Source organism: Uloborus diversus, chromosome 7 (assembly GCF_026930045.1).
Source record: "Uloborus diversus isolate 005 chromosome 7, Udiv.v.3.1, whole genome shotgun sequence".
Lineage (NCBI taxonomy): Eukaryota > Metazoa > Arthropoda > Arachnida > Araneae > Uloboridae > Uloborus > Uloborus diversus.
This window is the reverse complement of record NC_072737.1, coordinates 39,174,097-39,201,990: the sequence shown is the minus strand read 5'-3', so window position 1 is coordinate 39,201,990 and position 27,894 is coordinate 39,174,097. Positions and strand designations below refer to the sequence as shown.

General features: G+C 31.8%; 1 protein-coding gene across 1 annotated transcript in view; it reads right to left on the bottom strand.

The window, feature by feature from the left end:
• Nucleotides 1-5,485, bottom strand: part of LOC129226665 (TGF-beta receptor type-1-like) — a 608,447-nt gene extending 602,962 nt beyond the window's left edge. The window contains exon 1 of the mRNA XM_054861294.1: nucleotides 5,441-5,485. Within this exon, the coding sequence (XP_054717269.1) occupies nucleotides 5,441-5,485 (45 nt within the window). The remainder of the gene's footprint in view (nucleotides 1-5,440) is intronic.
• Nucleotides 5,486-27,894: the final 22,409 nt, after the last annotated feature.

Genomic DNA, 27,894 nt, shown 5'->3' with positions numbered 1-27,894 from the left:
GCCCATTAGTTTTTGGCGCGAATTCATCCGAGGGGGGTGGAGCAATGGGACGTTTTTCGAGTTACGCGTGCTTGCTATTCCTCAGGAAGTAACTGGCGGAATCAAACAAAATTTGGTCCATATGTTGATATTAACAGGAACAGGTGCTGATTCAATTTTGGTGTCAATAACTCAAACGGGGGTTGAGCTATAGAACGTTTTTTGTCGTCAATTGTGACTGCTGTATCTCAAGAAATAATGAACGGAATGAAAGAAAAATTTATCGGCAAGTAATTCACTTTGTTTTACTGTAACTTTTTTTGCAACTAAACCATTTTCAGTGTTAGAGACAATAACAACTAAGCAGCACACGTCATGTTATATTATCGTTTTTTGTGATGGCAAGAGTATAAAAATGCAACGTATCACGTTATAACATTTCTTTTTTAACTTTGAATAAATAATGAAGCACTAGGAATAAGTAACGGATGAAAATGTATTCACTTTTGCAGAAATGAAAGGAATAAGAAAAAGCGAAAAGTAATAAAATATTTCACTCGCCCTTGAGCATAAATCACAGTTTATTGTGACATCAAACACAAAGATGTGAAGATCACCAAAGCTTGTCGTTAAATGCGAATGAGCTACCTTGAGCTTTACATGTTTCAAAAAGTTTAAACACAAGGGTATTCAGAAAAAAAATAGTTTCAGCATTGACATTAACGTTTTCATTTTGGTTTATAGGAAATGAATGATTTTTAATTAGCCATATATACTTGATAAGTAAAGCTTTGGACTTTTAACTGGAGAGATCCGGTTTTGATTACAGTCTGTCAAAAATCCATCGTGCTCCCTAACGGTGGCTGGGACGCGTTAAATATTTAATGGTCACAAAGCTGGGGGTACTGAATCAGTACTTATTCGGCTTCTGGCTTAGATCACAATTATGGAAATGTTATTAGACGGCACTTCCATCTATCGTGCGCTGTCTGAGATAAATGAGATTCACTTTAGTGGTGCTCTGTAAATGAAAACCGTACATGTCGGCTTTAAATCGGGTAAAATTGTCTACTCATGTTCAGATACACGAGTGGTTAAAGCAACAGTATGATTTTCAATGCTTTTTACATATTTTTAAAAGTATCTTAAATAATCTTTTCTACTATTATTAATAATTTTAGAGTCACAGATAATCTGAAAAAAAAAAAAAAAATATTCGGGTGCACTTGCAATTTTCAAATTGCAACTAAAATCCGCATACCGGACAGTCAAGAAGCGAGTCTATTTAAATATTTTTAAAAGTTTGAAATTACGACGTTGAATCCTTTTTACAAAAAGTAATCAGCATTTAATTTCTTTCTCTTAATTTTATTTTAAACTTTAAAATCAGAATTCTTAAACTTTCAGACTCTGCATCCGTTTTAAACATTGACTGAATGTCCCGCCTCTTACCCCACTATAAATATAGGCTTAATACAAATAGTACAATAGGAAACTAAAGCTGATTTGGATAGCTGAAGCTAGTTAATTGAAAAAAAAAACCCCTTCAAAATTTCCCACAAGAAAAAATAACACTAAGTCACAAGGCTTTATTTTGAACATATTATAACATATCACTTTTAAAACATAGTATTCCAGTTTAGTTGCAAATTCCATGTGTGACCTGTTCTTTTACAGCTGCAGGAAGCATAATGCATGAATGTTTAAACACGGGAAGTATACCAACTGTTCCCATTTAGAATAGGGCTAAAACTTAAACCAAATGCTTCTAATAAACTAAAAGCCTTTTGTTAATAATCTTTTTTTTCAAAAAAAAAAAGTAACTTTTCTCGTATCTTCGTACTAGTTAAGAGCCATTGTCTGTAAGAATCAGGTAGTTCAAAGCATTTGTGATTGTTGATATTTTTAATTTTTTTTATTTTCACATATGTTGTTCCTTATCATAAATGTAATGTAAATCCGAAATTTGAGCTTTGTCTGACTCACCATTTTTGAGAAAATAATTTTTTTTGTTTAGGGGGCGTGGCACATTTTTGCCGGTTTTTCAAATTTGCAGATTTTAATGTGCTTGTTGCTTGAAGCGCCCTTATAATGACATGGATTTTTTAATTCCATATTACTATATGGTCTTGTTAGATACTGTTACAGCTGTCAAATCGGTGACACTACGAGGGCGACGCCCACAAACTCCGTTTAAAAATGACCGAAAATGAATTTTTTTCTATATTCAAGGCCAATTTTCTCAAAGCGCCTTCATGATGACACCAACATTTTTAGATCATTTTCTAGCCACACTTACATACATCAAAAATATGTATCAAAATCGGTGTCACTATAAGGGCGCCAGCAGATATTGGAACTTTTATTCAATAAATTTCACAAAAACACAAATATTTAGAATCTAATTACAACTGTCGGCCTCATAGCAGATATCTGATACTACATTAGGTTGATAACCAACATGTTTGTCTAACATTTGCACAAAAAAAAAATCGGTGTCACTCCTATTATTTTTGGAAATGTAATCGTTCCAAGTTAGTACGTTATGGCGTTTTTTTTATATTTATTTATTTAATATTTTCACACCCAGATTTTTTTTTTGTTCATATTTATTTTTAATTTAATACAAAGAAGTGTACCTCATAACATAAACAGCTTAGGGCAGCAAGAGAGTCTTTTTCTTGAATAGAAAATGCCCGTTTTGATATAGGTACCAGGTGGATCTATTGTGCATAACATGTCTAGACTATTATACCAATACTCGTCTTGTTTTTTCCGGCCAAACAAATTTATTTATTCCAATTTTTCTTGACATGCATTTGACATAAACTTGCAAATGGTCAACTTCTACTCTTTTTCTGGGATTGGGATACCATGTTTTCCCATGCTTTAGTGCTACAAAATTAGCAGTTTTCAATAAGAGATGACCGTCTTTCCGAAATTGGTTTGACTTGATTCTTAATGTTTTCTTCGTTTTGGTCTACGTTATCCTCAAATTCAGTTTCAGATTCTGAATGTTCGCTTTCTTCAATATTCTCATTTGATGTATTGAGAATGCATTCGTTTTTTTTGTTTCTTCCATCGAAAAAAAAAAGGACAGGATTTGTTTCATAGTACAATACTCTGAAGCAACGAACAATTTTTTCCCCATTACGAACTGCATTTCTCATCTGTGTGCAACTTGACAGGGATGTTGTTTTTTCCCAGTATTTTCACCAATCGTAAATTGTTCTGATAAATACTCCTTCTGCTTTGAAGTGATCTTGAACTGAGCTCGTAAAGATAGGGACCATCCAATTTCATTAAATTGAACTTTTGGCAATGCAGGGGTATTTATTAGTTGAAAATTTGAAGCATTTATATAAGATGTTTGTAAGAGCTTCTCTCTATACATCTTTCGTATAAAATCCATTTTTAAGTTGAGGTCAAATGTATGTCAAGAACAATTGGAATAAATAGATTTGTTTGACCAAAAAAAAAAAAAAAAAAACAAGATGAGTATTGGTATGATAATCTAGACATATTATGCACAATACATCTGCCTGTACCTATATCAAAACGGGTATTTTCTATTCAAGAAAAAGACGCTCTTACTGCCCAAAGCTGTTTATGTTAAAAGATACACATTTTTGTATTAAATTAAAAATAAATATGTTCAAAAAAACTATCTGGGGGTGAAAAGATTAAATAAATAAATATAAAAAAACGCCACAACGTACTAACTTCGAACGATTATATTTCCAAAAATAATAGGAGTGACACCGATTTTTTTTGTACAAATGTTAGACAAACATGTTGGTTATCAACCTAATTTAGTATCAGATCTCTGCTATGAGGGCGACAGTTGTAGTTAGATTTTAAATATTTGTGTTTTTGTGAAATTTATCGAATAAAAGTTCCAATATCTTCTGGCGCCCTTATAGTGACACCGATTTTGATACATATTTTTGATGTATGTAAGTGTAACTAGAAAATGATCTAAAAATGTTGGTGTCATCATGAAGGCGCTTTGAGAAAGTTGGCCTTGAATATAGAAAAAAAATCATTTTTGGTCATTTTTAAACGGAGTTCGTGGCCGTCGCCCTCGTAGTGACACCGATTTGACAGCTGTAATAGTATCTAAGAAGACCATATAATAGTATAGAATTTAAAAATCCATGTCATTATAGGGGCGCTTAAAGCAACAAGAACTTTAAAATCTGCAAATTTGAAAAACACGCAAAAATGTGCCACGCCCCCTAAATTAAAAAAAAAATAATTTCCCAAAAACGGTAAGGCAGACAAAGCTCATATTTTGCACAAACATTACATTCATGATAAGGAACAACATTTGCAAAATTAAAGAAAATTAAAAATGTCAACAATTACAACCTGCCTGATCCTTACAGACAATGGCTCTTAAAGGCAGTAAACTATTTTTACCTCATATTTGTAAAAATTATAATACGGTTAAAAGACATAAACGCTCAAGATTTACCTGACACGCAATACTGATAGTAATTTCAACCATTACACTTAGTTTTAGTACAATTTTGTTTTGTTTTTTAATTTTTGTAGTGAATAATACTTCCTCCACCATTCAATTACCGGGCAGATACAGTAGCAAATGAGGTTTGACACAATGATTGCTTTTATCAGCATTAAAGTCAACTCAGTTTGACACTGTTTGGTTGTTATAAAATGCATTAATCTTACTATCACCTTCAGAAGTGCCAAAACATTTAATTTACATCAGGACTGAAGTTTCTGCACGCCATATTTCATATTAAAATCTATTTTTTGACAAATTAATTTTTTACAACATTTCTTCTTTAGTCGCTCTTTGTCTTTCTCGTTAGTGATTGATGAGCGTAAAATGCCCTCATCAGTCAAGATTGGTTTCGTTCTTGGACTTCGGATTAAACCAAGATTGATGATGTAAGGGAATACATTGTAGATCATTGCACTTCAGCTTGCTCATTCTGGGCTTTTTAAACTTTTAGTTAATAGCTGTCAGTACTAACTACAGTTTCTTACAAATCTGAGGATTACGGAAAATGTGTGAAAACATTTTTTTTAATCACCAGGATACACAATCTTTCTTACCGTACTTGTTTTATGACTTAAGATGTTCTTTTTACTTTCTTCTATATCTAATATATAGAAGAAAGTATTGTTTCTTCTTGTAATAACTATTCGTTTCACTTACTTAAACTGCACAAGGATGCGCATTTTTTACGTAACATAAAATTAAACTTAATATACAAATGTCAAAATATTTTTTCATGTGCATTTGTCACACAGAAACTATAATGCAACATCTCATTAGTGTAACATTTCTTCTCTGGAATAGTGAAAATAGGATAATTTTAATGGTTTACCCTACTTTTTCTCGACAGTTGAAATCCTTCTCCTCTTTTTTATATAACAAAGGGTTACAATTGAAAATCAAGGGGAAGGAAATTTCGGGCCGCAGCATTACTTGGCTTCCACTTGTAACCAAAGGACTACCATATTGTGCACCCATATTTGGCTATACTCATATATATAATGACTAATGATCTAGCAACGCTTCTGACGTCATTAACAATGAAACTCGCGCCATGGCACGAAAATTTGACATATTTTGGTAATGTTTAAAGCGCAGGGAAAGGCTTTATTGTGGTAAAGCTGAACTGGATCGGGTAACTTAACTGTTTTCCTGGCAAGACTAATTTCAGAGGAATGAAGAAACGAAAAATGGGTTAAGAATGAACTATCTTCTGGTGTTTAGGGTTAATCCACTGGAGTTAGGTTTAACATAAACTATAAAAATATTACCAAACAGGCAATTGCTTCGTTCAAATGTAGAAGCAATTTTCAACCGTCGTAGCTTGACGGGCGATTTTCTAGTCACGAAAGAGCATAAGGAGTTTCAATGAATCGCTCTGCAGAGTAGCGTGGAGTTCGATTCATTTGAACATGATCTAACTAAATAAACGTTTTAATAGACCATAACATTTCTATATTTTAGCTGGGACTTGAACCTAACTCCAGTAAGGGCATTTTTCTGCTTAACAATCCCGTCTCACCTCCCCATCCGCCCAACATGCTATCAGATGGCCTTAATTTATAGAAGATATTTTTTTAACCCACTTGGCATACGTTTTAGAATGATGAATTAAAACTTGTAGCTGCAATTTGAATAGAGAACGATTGAGCGGTAAATTGGATTTGGGTCTGCTACTGGAGAGGGATCCAAAAGACTAAAATGCCTTTATTTGGTAAATATGTTTATATTTAGGAGGAAAAGTAAGAAATTTCATTGCACGCATGTGCCAAAGCTATGAGCAGGGCGCAAAAGTTTTGAACTTGACATCTATTTTTTCTTGGATATTAACGTGATAAAGGAAAGTATTCAAAAGAAAAAAAAAAAAAGAAACCAGGCGGGTACTTATTTCAGCAAATGACGAAGGATGTAATCTACTTTCAACATACACTCACTACCAAAAGTTTAACACTGAAAGAAAAATGTTAACTTCTAGAAGCCAATCTGAATTGGCGATATAAGGAATCCGAAAAAGCGAACAAGGAATCTGAAAATTCTAAAAGTTTTTAAAACTTTTTGAAAGAGTGACAGTAAATGGGTCCATGGATCACATTTTTGCAAGATCATGTTGAAGGTACTCTGGAAGTTATGTGGAACTTACATTCAAAAATAAGCTTCATCTCACTTTTTCTCATACCTAGCCCTTTCTTCGTTCAGCCTCTATTGTTTTTGTATCCTATATCCTTTCCCACATGGAGGCCATGAAGCCCCCCGAATATCATTGTCACTGGCCCCCAAACCCGTGAATCCGCCACTGACTAAGAAGCTGCAATTTGTTGCAGAGGAAGAATAATCGATGTCCTTCTTACCGATCCGTGTTTCACTTTTGAAAGTGAGTATTAGATACACGTTCGAGCGAGCTGATGTGTGCATCACATGACTTAATTTTACACCAATTTAACGATAATAGTGCCTTGGAGAAAGCAAGGAGACACTTTAAATATTTTCATCCCTTGTTCGTCACGAACCGATGCAAAAAAGGGTTTTACAGAGATTAATTTTCCCAATATCGGCAATTTTCACATGATTCAAAGGACAACTCTCTAAATATCGCCAAACTGAAACCAAATTCAAAAAATAATCGTTTCGCCAAGTTTTTCACCGACTTGGCGATAGATCGCACTTTAAGATTACATGTAGGGGAAAACTTCAAATTGGTTTATGATGCGTACTTTTCATTTATACCGACATTGGTTTAGTTATCATTTGTCAGAGGGCAACATTTTTTTTTTCGTTTCGTTTTCAAGTCATTCATTTCTTATTTTCCATTCATAATTCCAGAGAATGACAAGTGTATAACAGTGCCTTTTTATTTACTCAAGTCAATCCCTTAAAAGATTTAGACATTCATTTAGCAAGTTACATTGCAAAAAGTTTTCTAACTTGTATAATGAGGTCTCAAGGATGAACTTGAGCGTAATGAAATATCTTTTCACGCACTTTCTGCTTAGAAAGAAATATGAAAGCTTCTTTTGTTTTAATTTTTAGCAAATAAAATATTATTTATTCATTATTTCAGTTTATCATGGAAAAACAACAAAGAACAAAACAATACCATTACTTATTTAGCTCTATGTTTGCTAAAAATAAATACATTCATGAATATTAATTATTTATTTGCTGTGTGAGAAAAGTTTTGTTTAGACAAAAGATTTATTTGGTAAGCCATCAGTGACTTTTTTTCTAGATATTCCATTTTATTTATGAGGATAATATTAAAAAAAAAAAAAAAATTCTAAAACTATAAATCCTAGATGCAAGATAAAAATAAAAAATTGTTTCCCCGCCAAAACACAGTCATTTTTTGTCTGGCAGGTTAAACAGATTTTACTTTTTAAAATATTTACTTCATGAAATATTTGTTAATTGAAGACGTACAAGCCAGTTATCAGAATTTTTAACCTGGTATAAAATGGGAGGAATCGTCCGGCATCGTTCACAGAACAGCCCACTCACTCATTAAGCACGCCAGGCATATCTACCGCTACAATTCTCATCCCGATGAGTTGAATCAACTTTTTAGTTGATGGCAACTCTTCGAGAAATTACCAAGCGTTCGCTCTAGACACGAATAAACCAGTTGAGTCAACTAGGTTCAGTTTTAATAGCGCTATGAAGCAACCGCCAGAGTAAATTCTGTTTATTAGAAGAAAAATTTATTCAACTGAGTTGCTTCGCGTGAACGCAACGAAAATTAACAGTCAATTAGTTGGCAGGCAACTTTTTCATAAAGTTGATTCAACTAACCGCCTCGTGTGTAGGAAACCTAAGATTCAAACACAGATCTTCAAAACCCATCAGCCAATGAGGGGGGGAAACCAGTTTCGATGGGTGAAAAAATCGATTATTTTTTTAAATCTCATAAATGTTAGAAAAACTATTCAAGAATATGTTTCCAAAATTTATGTGAGAAATTCCGATTAGTTCCGATGGTCTGATCACTTAAAGTGGCTGTAGAAATTCGAAAACGTTCACATTTTTTTTTTTTTTTTGTCAAACGCATTTTTCTTGAAACATTGTTTTTTCAACTGGTGGGCATTCTAGCTCAAAGAGTTACTGTCCAATAGTTCTGAAAATTTGTGTGAATATTCTTTATGCAATTGTACTCTATATGAACCTAACTCTTTGATGATATTGTTAATAAAAATATTATTTTAATGCAAGAACTGTTTAAAAATGGTAGGAAAACATGACATTGTAATCAAACATCTCAAAAACCTGCAATTTTAAATTTTTTTAATCACAATTAGGTTTATATTCTGAGGAAATATGTTCTTTACCTAAAAGAAAACATTGTAATGATTGCAGACAAAAATTGTGACTTCAATAATACCCACCAGCAACAAGTTCTGATGGCAGTTGCCCATGGACAGCAGCTTATAACTCCACTATTTCTGGTGGAAGTTATTTGAAAAATTTACAAGATGTACCTTCAAAAGATAAATAAAATACTCGCCAAGTTAAAAAAAATGATTATTTTCTTTCCTGGTAAAAAAAAAAAAAAAAAAAAAAAACACGGAACACTCTGGAATTTTAGCCTTCTAAACTGGTTTCCCCCCTTAATGTTATTTGATGGGTCATTGTGAGTCCGATTAACTTATGCATAACAAAAGTAAGGCCTACTTTCCACGAGCAAATTATTTGAATCAAGTTTCGAAAAATATGCCTGTCAAGTAATTGACTGGCGTTTTTCGTTGTCTTTACACGAGACAACTTAGGGAAATTAATTTTTCCTCCATTAAGCCGAATTTATTCGAGCAGCAACTCTACAACACTGTTGAAACTGAATCAAGTTGACTCAACTAATTTACACGTGTGTACAGCGAACGTTTGATAATGTCTAGTTGAGTTGAATAAACCAAAATGTTAATTCAACTTACCGGAATGAGAATGGTTGAGTCCCATGTGAAGTCGATTGTTGTGTGAATGACGCCGAGCGATTCCTTTACTCTTCTATACCAGGTTACACTTCTTTGATAACGTTCCGTTAGTCAACTAAGTTGCCTCGTGTGCAGTTTGCCTAATACATTTGAATATATTAGGCAATTGATAAAATTATTTGACGATATTTACTACCTATTGTTTGATGATATTTACTACTCTTGCACACACCTCAGATAACTGCTAGGTAATATCTTAGGGCGAAAATAAATAGGATGACAAAGATCTTCGAATTAGACGCCATTGTGAATTCTTTTTGGCCACACAATTTTCTACGGTCTAAACAGCATTTGAAATTGTAAATTATTAAAAACATATTACTAAATTTTAATAAAATGGTTTTAAATTCAGTTGTATTACGCTACTTTGGATATGAAGCCGATCTGTATCTAAAATAAAATTAGTAAATTTAAATCCGTTTTCTTAAAACTTGCAGTTTATTGTGAACTTGAGTACACTGTAAACACATTGTGTAACCTTGCGCCGTAAATACGGTGGCGACATTCTGCACTTTGTGTAACCTTATTCCGGCAGATAAGTTTCTCCATTTGCTATGGAGGAAGCTAACTGATAAAACTGGTGTAACGTTATGAGCGATGTGTAACGTTGCACCATTTTTATCAGTTGTGTTACTCTAGTGCTATGGAGGCAGTTAGCTTCCAATGTTACGTGAATGTTTTAGTGTACACTGTTAAAAATTTTCTGGACAATTTACGGTAATTGTTACTGGCATCCATGTTGCTAGTAACTAACTATTACCGTAAAAATCAAATGTTGCTGTAAAATTATACGGTTTCCTCGGTAGGCCACAGCAACCAATTGGAGCTGGGATCGCTTATTTCTCCGGTATAAATTAACGTAAAAATCAGCGATGCTGTAAGTCCGCCATTTTACAGTAACAATTACCAGAAAATCTTCCTGAATTTTTAACAGTATACGCCATCCATTTTTTATTGTATTTGACTAATATCACCCAAATCATTGCAGTTCTCAGGATTCTTAAAAAAGCATTTAATTCTCCTGCTGCGCAGGAAATATTGTCTAATCAGTATTTAGACATAAAAACTAACTTCGAAACCCGTATGTATGATAATCAAAATTTCAATTGGTTGAACTTTAAAAAAAGGTAAAAAGTGATTAAAGAAAGAAAAAAAGAAAAGGAAATTCTAAAATGGTGGCACAAGAGTTTAACATTTAGAATAGAAATTCGCGCTACAGTTATTGCGCAGTTTTATCACTCAGCTGATGGGTTACTCTTAGAGACTTCGCTACAAAGTTTCGCAACTTAAGTTGATACAGAGTATAATAGTTTTCTTTTTGTGACACAAAATTCGAATGCTTCTATGCGGAACTCATTTTTTCTTCAGAATTTAAACAAAATGGTGCCGACATGGAGTCCGATTTGTGAGGTGTAGAGCTCTTCATTTCCCGTTTCAAAGAGGGAAGTCCTATAAATAGACATAATAACGGCGTGAGAGAGTGAGTGCCTGGTTTAGGGGGCTTTGCGCAAACTTGCGGAGTGAATTTTTATGCCTTGGTTAGAAGTTTCGCTCAGCAAAAGCGAAGGAATTACATTTGGGTTTGCCGCATAAACAACAAGAACAGTATGCGCAATTTTTAATGAACCTGACATTAAAAACTTTGATGGAAATGGGTTCAAAATTGTTACTTTCTGTTAATTTGACGCAAATGTAATTGTGCTCTAAATTCCTAGCACCTAGACATTAACTCCAGTAAGACTTTTCAAAAAAAAAAATGTACATTGTTATCGTACTGGTTTCAACATTTATAATAAATGTGACATTGTTTTATGAAATTACAAAAATCAATAACATCCACATTTGGGAAATGAGTGTTTTTTTTCATTAATTGGTATTAATTACAGTCGAACGAGCTTATCGTGAGCCCTGAGCGAGCCTTTCCCTGTGAGCTCAATTTGGTCTGCAAGAAGTCCGTGCACGAAATAAGTGTAAAATAACAAGTAACAAAATAACAACAAATTGAAAAGAATTGAACAAGATATGCAAGAACTTGAAGAAGTAGTACAAATGCAAAACCTACAAATTTAAACACAATTAGGGGAAAGTGGGGTAAAACCGGGAAGTCGGGAGCAAACCGGGTACCCCCTTCTAGCCCCTGTAAGCGCCGCAATCGCATGGACAAAGGAGGAACTACCTTCCACCTTGATAAAAAAAAAAAGCAGTGGCCATTAAATTAGAAAGCAATAGACTCGCTTCTTTCGTTCCTGTGAAGAAAGTTCTGTTTGAGTGGTTTTTGCTTAAAATGTTTGAACAAAACTAGACCGATTATACTACGTTCCTGTTTCTGCAACAGTAAAGGTATGTAGCTCTCTTTGTACAACATTTAATTACCTTCGTTGTCATCCTAAGTAATTGTTTGTAGCGTTCTGTATAGTCATATGACGGCATTTTTTAAGAAAGCTGTACGTGTGGGGCAAAACCGGGTACTAACCGAAGGGAAAAACCGGGTACTACCCTCAAACACTGAGAGAAAGAAGCAGCCGAAAGAGGACAAGAGAAAAGGAAAAACCGTCATTTTGACGGGCTCCCCATACAAGCTTCATCTTTAGGCAACATTATAAGAAAAGAAAATGAAAAATGATGCAAAGAAGACCAAAGATGGACGGGGAAAAAAACCTGAAAGAAAGATAAACGAATCAAAGAAAAGGCAACATTATATAGATGCCAAAAAGGAACAAAGAGCAAATAAACGTCCGAAAAAAGAAAAACCGAAGGAGCAAATGAGAGATGAGTCCAGTGAAGAGGATGTCAATACTGCCTGCATTTTCTGCAATGAGCTTTATTCGGACTAGAAGGGTGATGAGGGACGGATACAATGCATCTAATGTCGTCTTTGGGCCAATGAAAGCTGCTCTGGGTACGCAGAGGAAGATAACTATTTTACTTGCGACTGGTGTCAATAGCCCTTATATTACAGCAAAGAATGAAAGGTAAAGACAACTAAATTTACTGTCAACTCATCAATATGTGACCTTTTATACTTTTTCTTGTATGTTATGATAATAGTTAACATATGTCACTAAAAAAAAACTAGAATTTTGTGTAAACTTTTAATTTTTTTCTCCAGAACAATGACATGTCTACCCGGTTTTACCCCATTAGTGGGGCAAAACCGGGTACAATGACTTTAAAAAAATTATAACATTAAAAACACAAAACAATTATGGTTTTCAAACTGTGGTTGCATTAATAGATAACTAGTGCATACTTTTGCAAAATTTTGTTCCTTTATGATAAAAACTGATTTCTAGAAGCCTGCAAACCTTAGGGTCTCGGTTTTACCACACTTTCCCCTATATTTAGACAGTAAAAATTAACTGGGTGAGCACTGCTTCGTCGACGGAGAGCGGGAGCAGTGGCACTACATAGTAGTGGCATTTGTACTACTTCTTCAAGTTCTTGCATATCTTGTTTATTTTTTTTTTCAATTTGTTGTTATTTCGTTATTTGGTATTTTACACTTACTTCGTCCACGCCTGGAGGCGGGACACATGCATAACACCAAATATATATATATATATAACCAAAATATCGAATTTTATAGTGTAACATTTTTGAGAATGACATATGTGTGATAGCTTTGAATACCTTTAACAACTACGGATGTTCTATACTGGCATAAATAATCCTTACACAGTTTCCAATAACTTCGCCATCGCATAAGTCTGAACAAGTTGTTGTTTTGAAATAAATGTAGAAAATTTATAATGAGGTCGTTTCCAAAATTTTAAAAGTATTTTTTTTCTGAAAAAGCATCCTTAAAAACATAGGATCTGACCATTTTTTAAATAATTTATTTAAGTTTAATATTTAAAAAAAAATTACTAAAATCGGTGCGCTTTTCATTTCTTGCCGATGACATCACAATTGATGAAATGCCATTCAGTGTTGCCATTCACAGAGTAAAATATTTAATTCGCATCTTTATTCACGTGTATTGGCAACGATATGGTTGATAGCAAGCATAGAGCGCAATATTTAATTCGCTTCTTGACTATCATAACGTAGAAACGTGGTAGAAAGATGTGCCAAATTGCATCATTTGTGACGTCATAAAGATCACGCCTTGTTTTCAAAATCGGACATTTTAAACGAATAATTAAAAAATAACTGTTGGGAAAATGAAAGTATTTTCTGAGTCCATGTTATTTTTTTACTCATTCTATCAATTTCAGTGACTAATAGTAGTACTTTTGACTGAAGAAAACAACCCCATTGTATAGACATGAAATATAAGTCACAGCTTTCGCACTATTTTATCATTCCCCGAAAAACACCCTAGAATAATGTATCGGCCTGAAAACATTTATTTTTAAAGGCAAAGATTTAAAGACCTTTTTCTCCAAGACACACCGAGTGCTCTTGAAATGTGCAAACGTTCCTTAACAAATATTTCAAGTGCTTTTCGCTTAAGTTGTGTTTGTAAAGGAGTATCTGCAGAGGTTGGTGGGCGGTGGCGTTCCAAAGGATTTCGGAAGTTGTAACTTTGTTGCTTCTATATTGGAAAGCTTGGGGATGTTTTTACGAGAGCTGTAGGTTGTAAAGAAAGTGATTCAAACAAACTTCAAGGCATGTAAAATATTTGGCGTCTGTGACATGAATGTTTGTATGCGGTCTTAATAGAAGAAAATTGATGTATTAATTGTAATCAAACGTAAACAGGAATGCAATTTACCACATAGAAGAAAGAACTAACGTTAAAAAATGAAAGTAAGGAATAAAATAGTAAGTTTGTAATATTAAAAAGAGGCTTCAATCACGTAACTTCTAGAAAGTAAAAACAAAAATATTTTCATGTACGTTACATTTATATCAAGAACTGGTCCCGTTTTTCTCAACGAATTACTTGGCGTCCAAAACTTTTAACTAGGTATTTATTAATAAATAAATAAAATATTAACTTTTTATGAAAGAAGTTTGTTTCAAAAACTTTCTACTGGTAATCAATATATTAAATAGACGGCACAGCTTCAATTTTGTATACCCCGCCCACTTTAAAGGAGTAACCCGTTAATAGCATCTATGCGAAGTTCAATTTAATAACTGTACTGGTCTATTTGGTAACATTTGAGAGCAAAAACCAAATAAAATATTAAGAAGTTAGAAATATTTTAAGATTTCACGTGGCTAATGAACCTTGCTCTAGTAATCAACACAAAAACACATTTGAAAAAAGCAGGCTCAGTATTTTAGACATTAATTTTTACGTTATTTATTTTGCAACAGTGAAGAGCAAAATAACCCAAACATGCATTCTTTACTCACTACAGCTCGGTTTTGGAAGAATTTAAGAAGTTAAATAAATGACTAAATGGTAAGACAGTCCAGAATTCTTTTTTACATCAAATAATAACTTAATATCAAACATGTAATTTGAAAAAAATGTTTTAAGAAACTAAAAATTTCAAAATCATCAATTAAGAGAAATTTCTAGCCTGAAAAATACTTAAGATTTTGTTTTAGTACTAAATAAGAAATGATTTTGTTCTATTTCGATATACTAAAGCCATACCATTAATAAAAAAAAAAGCTTTAAGAAAATACAGATTAAATTTTCGACCTCCCCCTTCTGCCCCTCCAAAAATTGACAAAATTAAGCTTTTTAGCTCTGAAATAGAGACCGTGAAATAGGTTTGTTAACATTCATTTTTGTTACTTCTTTGTGTACGTATCATCTGATTTTGATATTCACCCCTATAGTTTAAAATCTTGATTTTTATCTATATTATCCAAGCTTACTTAAACCTTCCTTAATATACTTCTTTTTGGTAAATAGATAGTTAAAATTCTCTGGTAACGATACATTATTTTTAAAATATCGTCATCACAGAGCAACCGGGAAACATCTAATCCCAGAAACAACAGTAAGATATTCTACTGTTGTAATGAGATAACGATTTGTGTCATAAAAATGAGCGTATATATTAAATACAAGTAAAAAATAACACTTTTTATAAATCCGGTTGAATAGGAAAGGTGTTGATTCAGCCGTCTCATTGTGGTAAGTTCTGATTTGTTTTCATAATATCGGTAAAATCTAGGTTGATTTGATGGAATATGATAAATCACATATTTTAATTCATGACAAGCGAAGAACTGAATGCTTTCTCTTGTGCAAGCTGCGTGTGGAGATTTGCTGATATCTTAAGCCAAATAATACGAATTCAAAAATGTAATATCTTTTTAAGGACATCTAAAAAAAAAGTTTTTGTTATTTTATATTTTATTCGCCTGCGAGATTACAAGTTATTATGCAGGTTTAAAAATGTCTCCTTTCAAATTTTTTTGGATGGTATGGGTATTTCTTACAGGCTACAGGGGATGTCCAAATATTAATAAAATGATTTTTTTTTGTGTGTTAACCTTGAGGTGGGAAAAGGCAGCTTTAAAAACTAAAATAGACAAAAAATCGTAAAGTATCACTTACAGAACTATCTTAAAAAACTAGCAGTTGATAATGCTACCATACATCGATTTTCATTATAACGCAAGGAAATAAAATTAGCAAATGTTTGGAAGTATATGATACATACGCAATCCTCATATTTATCATAGCAAATAATTGAGTAACGCTCCTGACGTCATCAACAATAAAACTCGGTCCCCGACATGATAATTTGATAACATGTGTTGGTAATATTTGAAGTGCAGGGAAAGGTTTATTGTGACAAGACTCAACTTGATCTGGTAACTTTACTATTGTATTGGTACGACTGTGTCATTTCAGGGGAATGAAGGAACGAAAAAGGCTTCAACAATAAACGCTATCTACGGGAGTTGAGGGTTAATCCACTGTAGAAATCCTAAATACGGAGGGTTTAAACAACTTCGGAACATCAGCCATCACATGTGGCAGTGAGAAGCAAAGGGACGTAAGTATCAAAATTAAAAATTTGGAGATAATCAGTACACATGATAGGTGAGCCCCTCCTCAATCTTGGGGCAAGAGATGGTACTAGTAGCTCTCGTAGTTGCTGCTATACAGCATGATTAAAAAAAATCAATGAAACCCTGCCTATGACGTTATCTTGAAACGCGTTTAACTCAAAACTTGAAAATGTCCACTTACATCCCTTTGCTTCTCACTATCTCATACGTCCAAAAATGCTCACTCCCCGTAGATCGTAATTCATCTTCTGCCCAAATATCACTGTACATTGTATCGAAAAAATTAGGAGCTAGTTATGATATTATGAAATAAAATCTGTAGATAACAAATATGTTTTTCTTTTTTTTAAATATGTATGAACAAATTTTTGAGAAAAAAAATCTTTGTAAGTGCTATGACGAGATGAAACGATTGGCGTCGGATTGCCAGGCTTGGCGCTCACTTCGTTTAATGAAAATACGAGGAAAAAAGAAAATCAGTCTGTTCTTTACAGATTTCATGTCCTATATTCCGTGGGAAAGCTAGAAATTCACACAGCGCAGCATTTCGAGCTAACAGCACTTGGACTTAACATGGTGGAGGGTTGCGCGCCATTGTCCAATCTCTGTCTATAGGACCTCTAATCTACTGGAGTTAGGGTTAAAATTTCAATCATCAAACTATCTCCAAACAGGCAATTTCTTCGCTCAAATGCAGAAGCAATTTTCACCCGTCACCATTAATATAAAAAAATGTTTAAGAAAATACAGATTAAACTTTCGCCCCCCTCCCTCTGCCCCTCCAAAAATTGACAAAATTAAGCTTTTTAGCTCTGAAATAGAGACCGTGAAATAGGTTTGTTAGCATTCGTTTTTGTTACTTCTTTGTGTACGTATCATCTGATTTTGAACCATCACCCCTATAGTTTAAAATCTGGATTTTTATCTATATTACCCGAGTTTACTTAAACCTTCCTTAATATACTTCTTTTTGGTAAATAGATAGATAAAATTCTCTGGTAATTATACATTATTTTTAAAATATCGTCATCACAGAGCAACCGGGAAACATCTAATCCCAGAAACAACAGTAAGATATTCTACTGTTATGAGACAACGATTTGTGTCATAAAAATGAGCGTATATATTAAATACAAGTAAAAAATACACTTTTTTTCGATGGTTGAATGGGAAAGGTGTAGATTCTGATAAGTGGTAAGTTCTGATTTGTTTTCATAATATCGGTCAAATCTAGGTTGATTTGATAGAATATGATATATCACTTATTTTAATTCATGACAAGCGAGAACTAAATGCTTTCCCTTGTGCAAGCTGCGTGTGGAGATTTGCCGATATCTTAAGCCAAATAATACGAATTCAAAAATGTAATATCTTTTTAAGGAGATCTAAAAAAAGTTTTTGTTATTTTATATTTTATTCGCCTGCGAGATTACAAGTTTTTATCCAGGTTTAAAAATGTCTCCTTTCAAAATTTTTTTTGGATGGTATGGGTATTTCTTACAGGCTACAGGGGCTGTCCAAATATTACTAAAATCTTTTTTTTGTGTTAACCTTGAGGTAGGAAAAGGCAGCTTTAAAAACCAAAATAGACAAAAAATCGTAAAGTATCACTTACAGAACTATCATAAAAAACTAGTAGTTGATACTGCTACCATACATCGATTTTCATTATAACGCAAGTAAATCATAAAATTAGAAATGTATGGAAGTATATGATACACACGCAATCCTCATATTTATCATAGCAAATAATTGAGTAACGCCTCTGACATCATCAACAATGAAACTCGCTCCCCGACATGATAATTTGATAACATGTGTTGGTAATATTTGAAGTGCAGGGAAAGGTTTATTGTGACAAGACTCAACTTGATCTGTTAACTTAACTGTTGTATTGGTACGACTGTGTCATTTCAGGGGAATGAAGAAACGAAAATGGCGTCAACAATAAACGCTATCTACGGGAGTTGAGGGTTAACCTACTGTAGAAATCCTAAATACGGAGAGATTGGACAACTTCGGAACGGCGGCCATCTTATGTCCAAAGATGCTCAGGCTCATTCCCAGTAGACCGTAATGCATCTTCTGCTCAAAATACCACTCTACATTGTATCGAAAAAATTAGAAGTAGTTATGATATTAATGAAGTTAAATCTGCACAATCATAAATATCTGGATTTTTTTGTATCTTTATGAACAATTTTTTTAGATTTTTCTTTTTTTCTTTTGTAAGTGCATGACGAGACGAAACGATTGGCGCCGGATTGCCAGACTTGGCGCTCACTCCGTTTAATGAAAATACGAGGAAAAAAGAAAATCCGTCTGTTCTTTAAAGATTTAATTTCCTATATTTCGTGGGAAAGCTAGAAATTCACGCAGCGTAGCATTTCGATCTGACAACACATGGACGAAACATTAAGGGTGGGGCACTCCGTATATAGGATCGCTAATCCACTGGAGTTAGGGATAAAATTTCAATTATAAACTATCAACCAAACAGTCAATTGCTTCGCTCAAATGTAGAAGCAATTTTCACCCGTCATATCTTGACGGGCGATTTTCTCGTCTAAAAACATTATTCAAATTAAATATTATTTATATCCTTTTGAAAAACATTATTCATAAGAAAAAAAATTCACATTGATTTTCAGCGCAGTTCAACTTTAAAATAAGTATTTAAATTTTTATCTCCAGCGAGGGTATAATACTTCTTTAACGCAACTGAAAAACACATGAAATATTTAATTTACGAATAACGAAAAGTATAACATTTTTACGACGTAATTTTGTCTTTCGTAGTTAATGATCTATTTTTATCTAATTTTTGCTTCAAAAATATAGGACTTCCTTTAAAGAAAAAAAAATATTTGCCAACTGTAATGAATGTAAAAAAATATTTCTAATAAATAAATGATATGTATTATTTTTACTTTTAGACATTAAGTTAAATATTTAATTTAAAGATGCGAACGTGCGAACAAATTGACTAGAGGAATTCAGAAATTGTTCATGTATTTTCAATTGCTCACACACCATATTTTTATCCGTCGCATCTTATCAGTAACGAAATAAAAAAAACATCACAGAAATTAAGCATAGAATTACGCTGGATAATTAACTCATGACAAAACATTTATTTTGCAGGAAAAAGGAAATTAATATTTATGATCCGAAAAAAAGATTGATTTAGATAAAATTTAAAATGGTAACATAAAACAGTGATTTCAGATTAGCTGATTATAAAAGAAAAAAAAAGGGAAAATACAGTTCCATTTACCATTAGCTTTCTGTCACTTTCACTTTGTCCCTCTCCCCTTTTTGTCAAATGGCAAACACAACATATAAATACCTCATAATCAAAAAGTTAACCCTACATTTTTTTAATAGTTAAACAAATTAAAAAAAAACTTTAAACTTTTAATACTTTTGACTAATTTGTTATTATTACCTCATTGTGAACAAAAACTAATAAATGTAATTATCCTATTAATTATTTATTTATTTACTTTCTTTGTAACATAAGTTAACTAATCAGACACCGATAGAGCAACAGATACTGTGCAAAGAATAATTATAATTTACAGTGCGAAAAAATACGTATAAATTAAGAGTTAGGAGCTTGAGTTTAAAACGAATATTGTTTTTGTCCAGGCTCAACTATATTTAAGAGTTAAAGCACACGTTGTTAAGATTTTATGATGTGCAGGCGAATGTGGGGAAAAGTGAACTGGTTAAGATCACTCACTTTTCTCAATATGAACAAATTGGAATTTTGTTCTAAAATTTACGGTTAATTGAAACGGAACAATATATTCCATAATCAAACTTGCACTGAAACATTATTTTTTATTTTTGGCAGTAACTTTGTATCCCAAAAAAGGTGGGAATGTTTCTTTTTTTTTCCCATGGGGCAACGTGAAAAATAAATTTTTTTGAATAATATATTTTTTATTTGATTTTTAAAAATATTTTTTATCAAATAAATGAATAAATAAAAGAATGTATGAATAACTAAAGAAAATAATAAAAAAAAAACCACACACACACACACAAATTCAAAAATTAATTAATAGGTATACGAGAAAAAATGGAGTAATGAATAAAATTGTGGATGAATAAGAAAATAAGTGGATGAATGAGAAGATGAGGGTATTATTAAATGAAAGAATGCAAATGCAATAATTAATGAATAAATACGCAAGTGATTTGATAAAGTATTGAATAAGAAAATCAAATGAGCTATTTAACTTTTCCTCTTCCACTTTGTCCCGAAAGCACTTGAATAAATGTACAATTTATTTTAAGCACAATTAAGCTTAATATTAAACAAATAAATACGGCACCGAATATTACTAGATCTCAATGAATAATTAAAACGTTAATAGCAACAACTTTATCACTTTAAACAACAAAAATAGTTTTTGACTTGCAACAAAATATTAAAATATGAATATCAATTTTCGAAAATTGCTTGCATTATCATATTCTTTGATATACTGAGGTAACTTGATTGACATAGACTGTATGTGTTACTACATAGTCAAAATATTACCAGATAGGTGGCGCGAAAAGCGGAGTAAATATTTCACCATTTCATTTTGCCCCGCTTTTTCACTTTCCCCTATATTAGAAGATACACGTATTTTCCTTTTTATATGAGTTTTAGTTGATAAATTTTGACTTATCCTGAATATATTTTACTTATTGTGCTTTTGAAATGAATAACTATTAATAATATTAAGGATAATATATTTTCTTAACGAATTTATAAAAAAAAAAAGTATAGTAGTCGACTGTGTACCTGCAGCAATTTGAATGAGAATAACTTCGATTGTTAAAAATCGTATGTATTTTAGTCTGTTGAAGTTTCAATTAAAAAAGTAAGAATTATTTTTTCCATTTTATTATTCCTACTATAAAGTTTCAATATAGTTGATCTATATAAATAAAACAGAGAGACATGTGTATGTTTCTAATAATAAATCTAAAGTAGTTTAAATCTTATCTGAACCATATTTATCTATATATATATATATAAAAATGAATGTTTGTCTGTATGTCATCCATGAACTCAAAAACTACCCGGCAGATTTGGCTGAAACTTTCACCGTTTGTTATTTTTGGTACTGGGAATGTTTATAGACCAGTTCAAAAAAAATCCGATCGATAGTTCCTTTTTTATTTCAATTTAAGTCACAATCCATTGGATAAATACGAATAAAATTATCGGCTGCAGAAATTAATTCGCGTGAAAGATCTCATTGATAAGAAGTTAGCTGTGGCCATTTTTCTTTAGTTTGAACAAATAAATTCTTTCTTTATTGTTTTATGGCTTTTCATGCAACGGGGGGATTTAAAACTTTTTCTATTTGATATTTTTAGCGATTGATTGATCTTGCAAACTGCGTGAGTACAAAATTTGAGTATAGTCACGGCTTCACTTGATACCTGGACCGATTATTATGAAAATTACTATATATATGTATTTTTCCACGGAGAAGGTGCATAATATGCTCATTGAAGCCACTCGCTACCAGGTGGCACTGCAGAGTAGCAACTTCTGCCCCGTTCAACCGATTGTCATGAAGATCAGTATAATGATGTATTTTTTTGTTGGCGTAGCAACGCGCGTCGGGTACAGCTAGTTACCTATAAAAATAGAGTTTATTAACAGTAGATACCTTTTTTCGCGTATTATGTAACTGACTTTTTAAACTGATTTTTATGTATCTTATCTTGTGCAAAAAAATAATTTATGAATTTTGAAGAATATTTGAACAAAATATCTTATTGTTCTAAGCTGTTAAAAATATTTTTAAAAAATGAAAAGAAAAATCTTTAGTCCATACTATAAATAGGTACTAAGAAAATACAAATTGCTGTATGTAAAGGGAAAACATGTTTTTGAATAAATTCATGAATATTAGCAATGCATCAAGTAATAAATGTCAAAGAAAATGCTTCGAGATGTAATTTAAAGGTAATGCGCCGATATGTTTACGAAACTTCGCATAAAAGATAATTGAAACCACGGAGATAATTTTAAAACTATCCTTTTAAGTATAAAATATTTTATGAAGTAGGTTGAAACTGTTATATTAGTATCGAGGAGAAATATTTATTCGCTAAAATGCAAGTTTTTTTTGACAAATCTTTAGCGGTAACTATTAAGTTGTGATAGTTTATACTTTGTATACATAACTCAGAGCATCTTCATATACACATCTCAGAGCAGTTAATAGTTTATAAACTAGATGAAAATTTTTATATTCGAACATTTAATGTCATGCAAATTAAACATTTGTAAGTAACCACGAAAAAAAATAAGAATTACTATGTGTTTGAAAGCTTTTCGCTTTGAAGAAAAAAAGAGCTAAGTTCAGTGCTAAGAAAACTATCAATATATTAAGGTTTTAAAATCTTTATAACAATAAAAGTATTACATTCCCATAAAGTAGTTTATTTTCATTATAGTCGCAGTCATGTTTTCTTTAAAAGGTTTGAATGCCTATAGAACTAAGTATACTGTTGTATAACTATGAGAATATCCTGAAAAAGTTTTAACAAATAGTTTTTTTAAAAATTACTTCAGCAGTTAATTACAGTGTTAACAAGAAATACGGTATTTGAATAATTATTAAATATTTATAGAATTGTACATAAAACTAGTTTTGTTCATTTTCCAATGAATCTTTCATTTATTTTAATTATTTAACAAAAAGGGGGAACGAAAATTAAAAAAAGAAAAAAAAAATATGCTGAAAAAACTCGCTTGGATTGTCTATTCACGTATGTAAAGTTTATGCATCAGTTATTTTTATTTTAATCTTTAAAAAAAAGCATTTTTGTAATGCCGAAAACAGATTTTCTATTGAAAAAATAAGAGCAAAAAGGGTGACTTAGTATTTGTTTTCAGCACCGTATGTTTGAATGTAGGGATATTTTGAGCTAAGTAGAAATGTTTCTTTTACTTTTATGAAGAGCAAGTTTAGGTGAAGCATAACTATTTATTTTTTCTTATGTTAGAAATGTTTTTTTTTTTTTAATATATACTAAAGAAATTGGCCATGCTGGAATTTTTTTATTATGCTTTTGTCTTACAAAATATTTAATCAAATTAATTCAATATTTTTTAAGTTTTTTTTTTTTTTTAAATCAAAACCAACTTCGTACGGCGCTTTCGATAAAAACTTTGTTCAAAAATAAAAATCGGACGTTTTTAATTTTTTTCTCTCTCGCAGCAAGCAAAATTTCCTTAACAAAACTTTAAAATGCTTCGTCTGATAACTGAAATGTAAAACATAACTGTTAAAAAAACATTAACTATGGATGAGGAACATTATATTTTACAAAGTTTTCTTAAGTAGATAAATAGTATAGATAAAAGAAGATAATTAGAGATATATAGATGAATACATAACATTAAAGTATTAAAAAATATATATATAATAAATTTTGTCAATTGATAGGCATTGTTAAACAGAGATTAGATAAATAATAGGGATCAGTCGTATAATTAGTCAAATTAAGCCAATCAAATCGATTTTTTTTAATATACCTTCAACAAGAAACTAGGGTGAAAAATGTTATTAACAATAACTTAAAGTAATTCTCTGAAAACATTACTATAACATGTAGAACAAAATGGTACAGATTAGAAACCAAACAAATATTTCAGAAAGTGGGTAAAACCGAATGACACATTGAAGAATAAACCTCAACTTTGATATTCAAACGATACTATTATGAATAATTAAATTCAAGGGCTTTTTAATAAGATTGCGAAAAACACGAGTAGGTACTTCATTTTATTTAATATCGGCTAAATTTTGCCGATTACTCAGCGAAAAATATTTTTCAAATGAAATTACTGAACGATGCCTTAAACAAGAATTCATTTATATAAAATAAATAATTTTCTGCAAACATTAGTGTAACATGATGTATTAAGTTTGGATGGAATTAAGAGAGTATTTGAAGGAATTGAATGACACTTTAATGTAATTTTGGTAAATTAGTAAAATGATGAAAAATAAATCGTCTCTCAGAAATAAACTTTATTTTTATGGAAAAAAATATGATGGAGAAATTGGTAGTACAGTCGGACCCTGATTTAACGAACGTCTATTTAACAAATTTCGTGATGTAGCGAATTTTTCTTTTCCCCGAATAAAATGACAGCAAAACGCTCTGTTAAACAAATAATAAACCTTGAGTTAACGAATTATTTTCACGGCCGATTTTTTTTTTTTGTATTAATTTGAGTTTGAAAATACTTGATTTTTTTTCCAAATGATATATCCATCTTGTCTGAAGCAGAAAAGACTTTTTTTTTGGAATCAGCAATTTTTGACGGGAGGGGGAGGGGTTACCAATGAATAGCGATTATGATGCAGAAAGCGAAGATGAAACTCCCATTAAAACTGTTACTTTTTCTAATGATTTACATGGCCTGGAAACTGTAAAATCATTTCTCATGCAGCAGGCTGTAAATGACATAGTATTTTCTTCTCCCCATGGTAGCTAAACGAGAATTTGTTCAAGTCAATTATCAAGGAAATTATCAAACACCTATTACTCAGTACTTTAAATTTTCGAATGAACTTGTGTGTAATAAGTCACGGAATGTTGAATAAAAAGTGTACACATTCTAATTACGGCTATTTTTATGCAGTTGCTTATCAGATAAGACAAGAGAAAAAATATTTCGCACCCCGATATTACGAATAATTCCGAGTTAACGTGTAAAAGTTTCGATCCCTATGTCCCCTCGTTAAAACGAGGTTCGACTGTATTTTAACCAATCAACATGATCATTAAAGGGCCAATTATCAACAGTAGATTAATCGATAATCGACAAATTTGCTTATCGGCGTATCCCTAATAAATACAGATAGACATTTGAATACATTCATAGATGCACAGGGGCATATCTTTACTAATAAATAATAAAGTTCAAAGTCTCTCTGTCTGGATATCTGGATCTCTGTGACGCGCACAGCGCCTAAACCGTTTGGTAGATTTTCACGAAATGAGGTACAAAATAAGTTTGAAGCACGGGGGTGTGCACCACGAAATCTTTTTTTTTTTTTCGAAAATTTGATTTTGTTCTTTTTCTATTAAAAGTTTTTTACCGAGAAAGTTTTACCGAGCAAATTATCACAACGTGGAAGAGTAAACTACGAAACCATCATAACGTGGAACCGTAACATTGGTGAGCAAATGAACATAGCAAATTGGCGAGAAAGCCGTGCGGGTACAACTAGTATTTATATAATAGAAAATAATTCTTTTTACCGAGTCAAATCCATTTAAGCAGCCGGCCAAGGCAGCATTCTTGGCATGAAAAGGTGAGCGGCATTAAAAGCAAACTGCACAAAAAGCAGACCATACATATGGCATATGTATGGCCATACATATACGACGGCATCTTGTAATAAAATAAGATGAGATGTTTGTGCGTGTGTGTTCATAAAAATGATCTTGAAAAAAAGGATATCGGAGTCTGAATAGGTCATATAAGATCTATAATTTGATAGGTCAAAAAGATCTATTAAATCTTCACTAATAATAGAGCTGAAAGTCTCTCTGTCTGGATCTCTGTGTCGCGCATAGCACCTAGCCCGTTCGACCGATTCTCATGAAATTTGGCATAGAATTAGTTTGTAACATAGGGGTGTGCACCTCGAAGCGATTCTTCAAAAATTTGATTTTGTTCTCTTCCTATTCCATTTTTAAGAACATTTTACCGAACAAATTATCATAACGTGGAACCGTAAAATTGGCATGCAAATTAACATAGCATATTGGCGAGAAATTCATCATCCATTATTTGTAAATATACAGGCAAACCAAATGACCTTTTAATTTTCTACTACGGGCAAAGCCGTGCTGTTACCGCTTGTAGGCCATATATTTGAAAAAAAAAAAAAACTTCAATTCCTTCTTGATAATAATCACTTCAAGAATACCAGTAACATATCTTACTACAAAATACATTTATGTTTTACCAATAAAAACTATTACTACTTCTATCACTTGTACTGCTTTATACAGATAGATGATGCATCTTATGCACAAACTTATTATTGTCAAAAATATATAAGACTATAAATACATACTTCTCAGAATAAAAGTTCGACAGTTTTAGAAAACTAAATGATGTGTTTGTGTGTGATGATTCAGTAGGAAGATCTCATATGAGGCAGTGAAAAGCAATTGGATGCAAGTGCCAAAATTTAAAAATCAATCAATAAATAAATAAATAATAGATAACCAGTACAAATAGTAGGGGAATCTGTCATTTGCAATGGGGCAAGGGATGACACTAGTATCCAAGGTACGTTTTTCTATACAGCGTGATTTAGAAAAAAGTTTTAATGAAAGCCTGTTCATGATCTGAACTTTTAACTAGAATTCAATTTTTTAAAACAACCGCTTATATACCTTTGCTTCTACATTGCCTCATATAATCAAAATAAAATATATTTGGATCCGAAATAATTTACTCACAGCATTACAGGATTAAAAGCAGTAAAATGAAACAGAACTACATCAATTTTTGGACAAAAGCAAAACATTTATATATTTTTCAGTTAGTGGCACAACAGCATGGAATGTTGAAGATGAATATATTTTATAAAGTTTACTACAGTATGAACTGCACACCCCTCGTTTGAAATTTACTGTAACTTTTGACTCAATAGTGGAATTTTTACACCCTATTAATGTCTCGAAAGTGATACAATATAATAAATACATATAAATTAATTTGTTTTAGCTATTAAAAAATGGGGGGGGGAATGTGGGGCGAAGTGAAAAAGCGGGGCGAAGTGAAAATCTACTCTATTTTTAACGTCATCTATTTGGCAGTATTTTAACTATGTATCTAGTAGTACATGTAATCTATTTCAGTCAGGAACAAAATACCGACGAAGATTAAAATATGATAATGCAGGCATTTTTTTAAAAAATGATACTATTATTGTAATACTTGTTGCAAGTCGAAAATTGCTTTCGCTGCTATAAAATGATAAAGTTCTTGTTTATTACCTTTTAAATATCAACTGAAACTTTCTATTATGAGCAGGGTTAATTTAGATAAAATTAACCTTTTCAGTACTTAAATATTTTTTAGCTACTCAAGTACATGCGGAGCAAAGTGGATGAGACTAAGTGAAATAGTTCATTTCGTTTGCTCACTTAATCATTTACTAAATCATATGTCATTTTAATTTATTAATTAACATTTCTAAATTTAGTAATTATTTTATTGTTACATTTATTCACGTACTTATCAATTCACTTTTATTCATTTAATTATTTTTCGTTACACATTAATTAATTTCTTAATTTAATTATTCGTTTATCGTTTTTCCCATCTTTTGATTTATTCATTTAAGCTTTTATTTACTGATTCATTGGCTCAAACACATTTTTTGTAATTCACCCATTTCACCAGAAAAATGTTTCATTTTT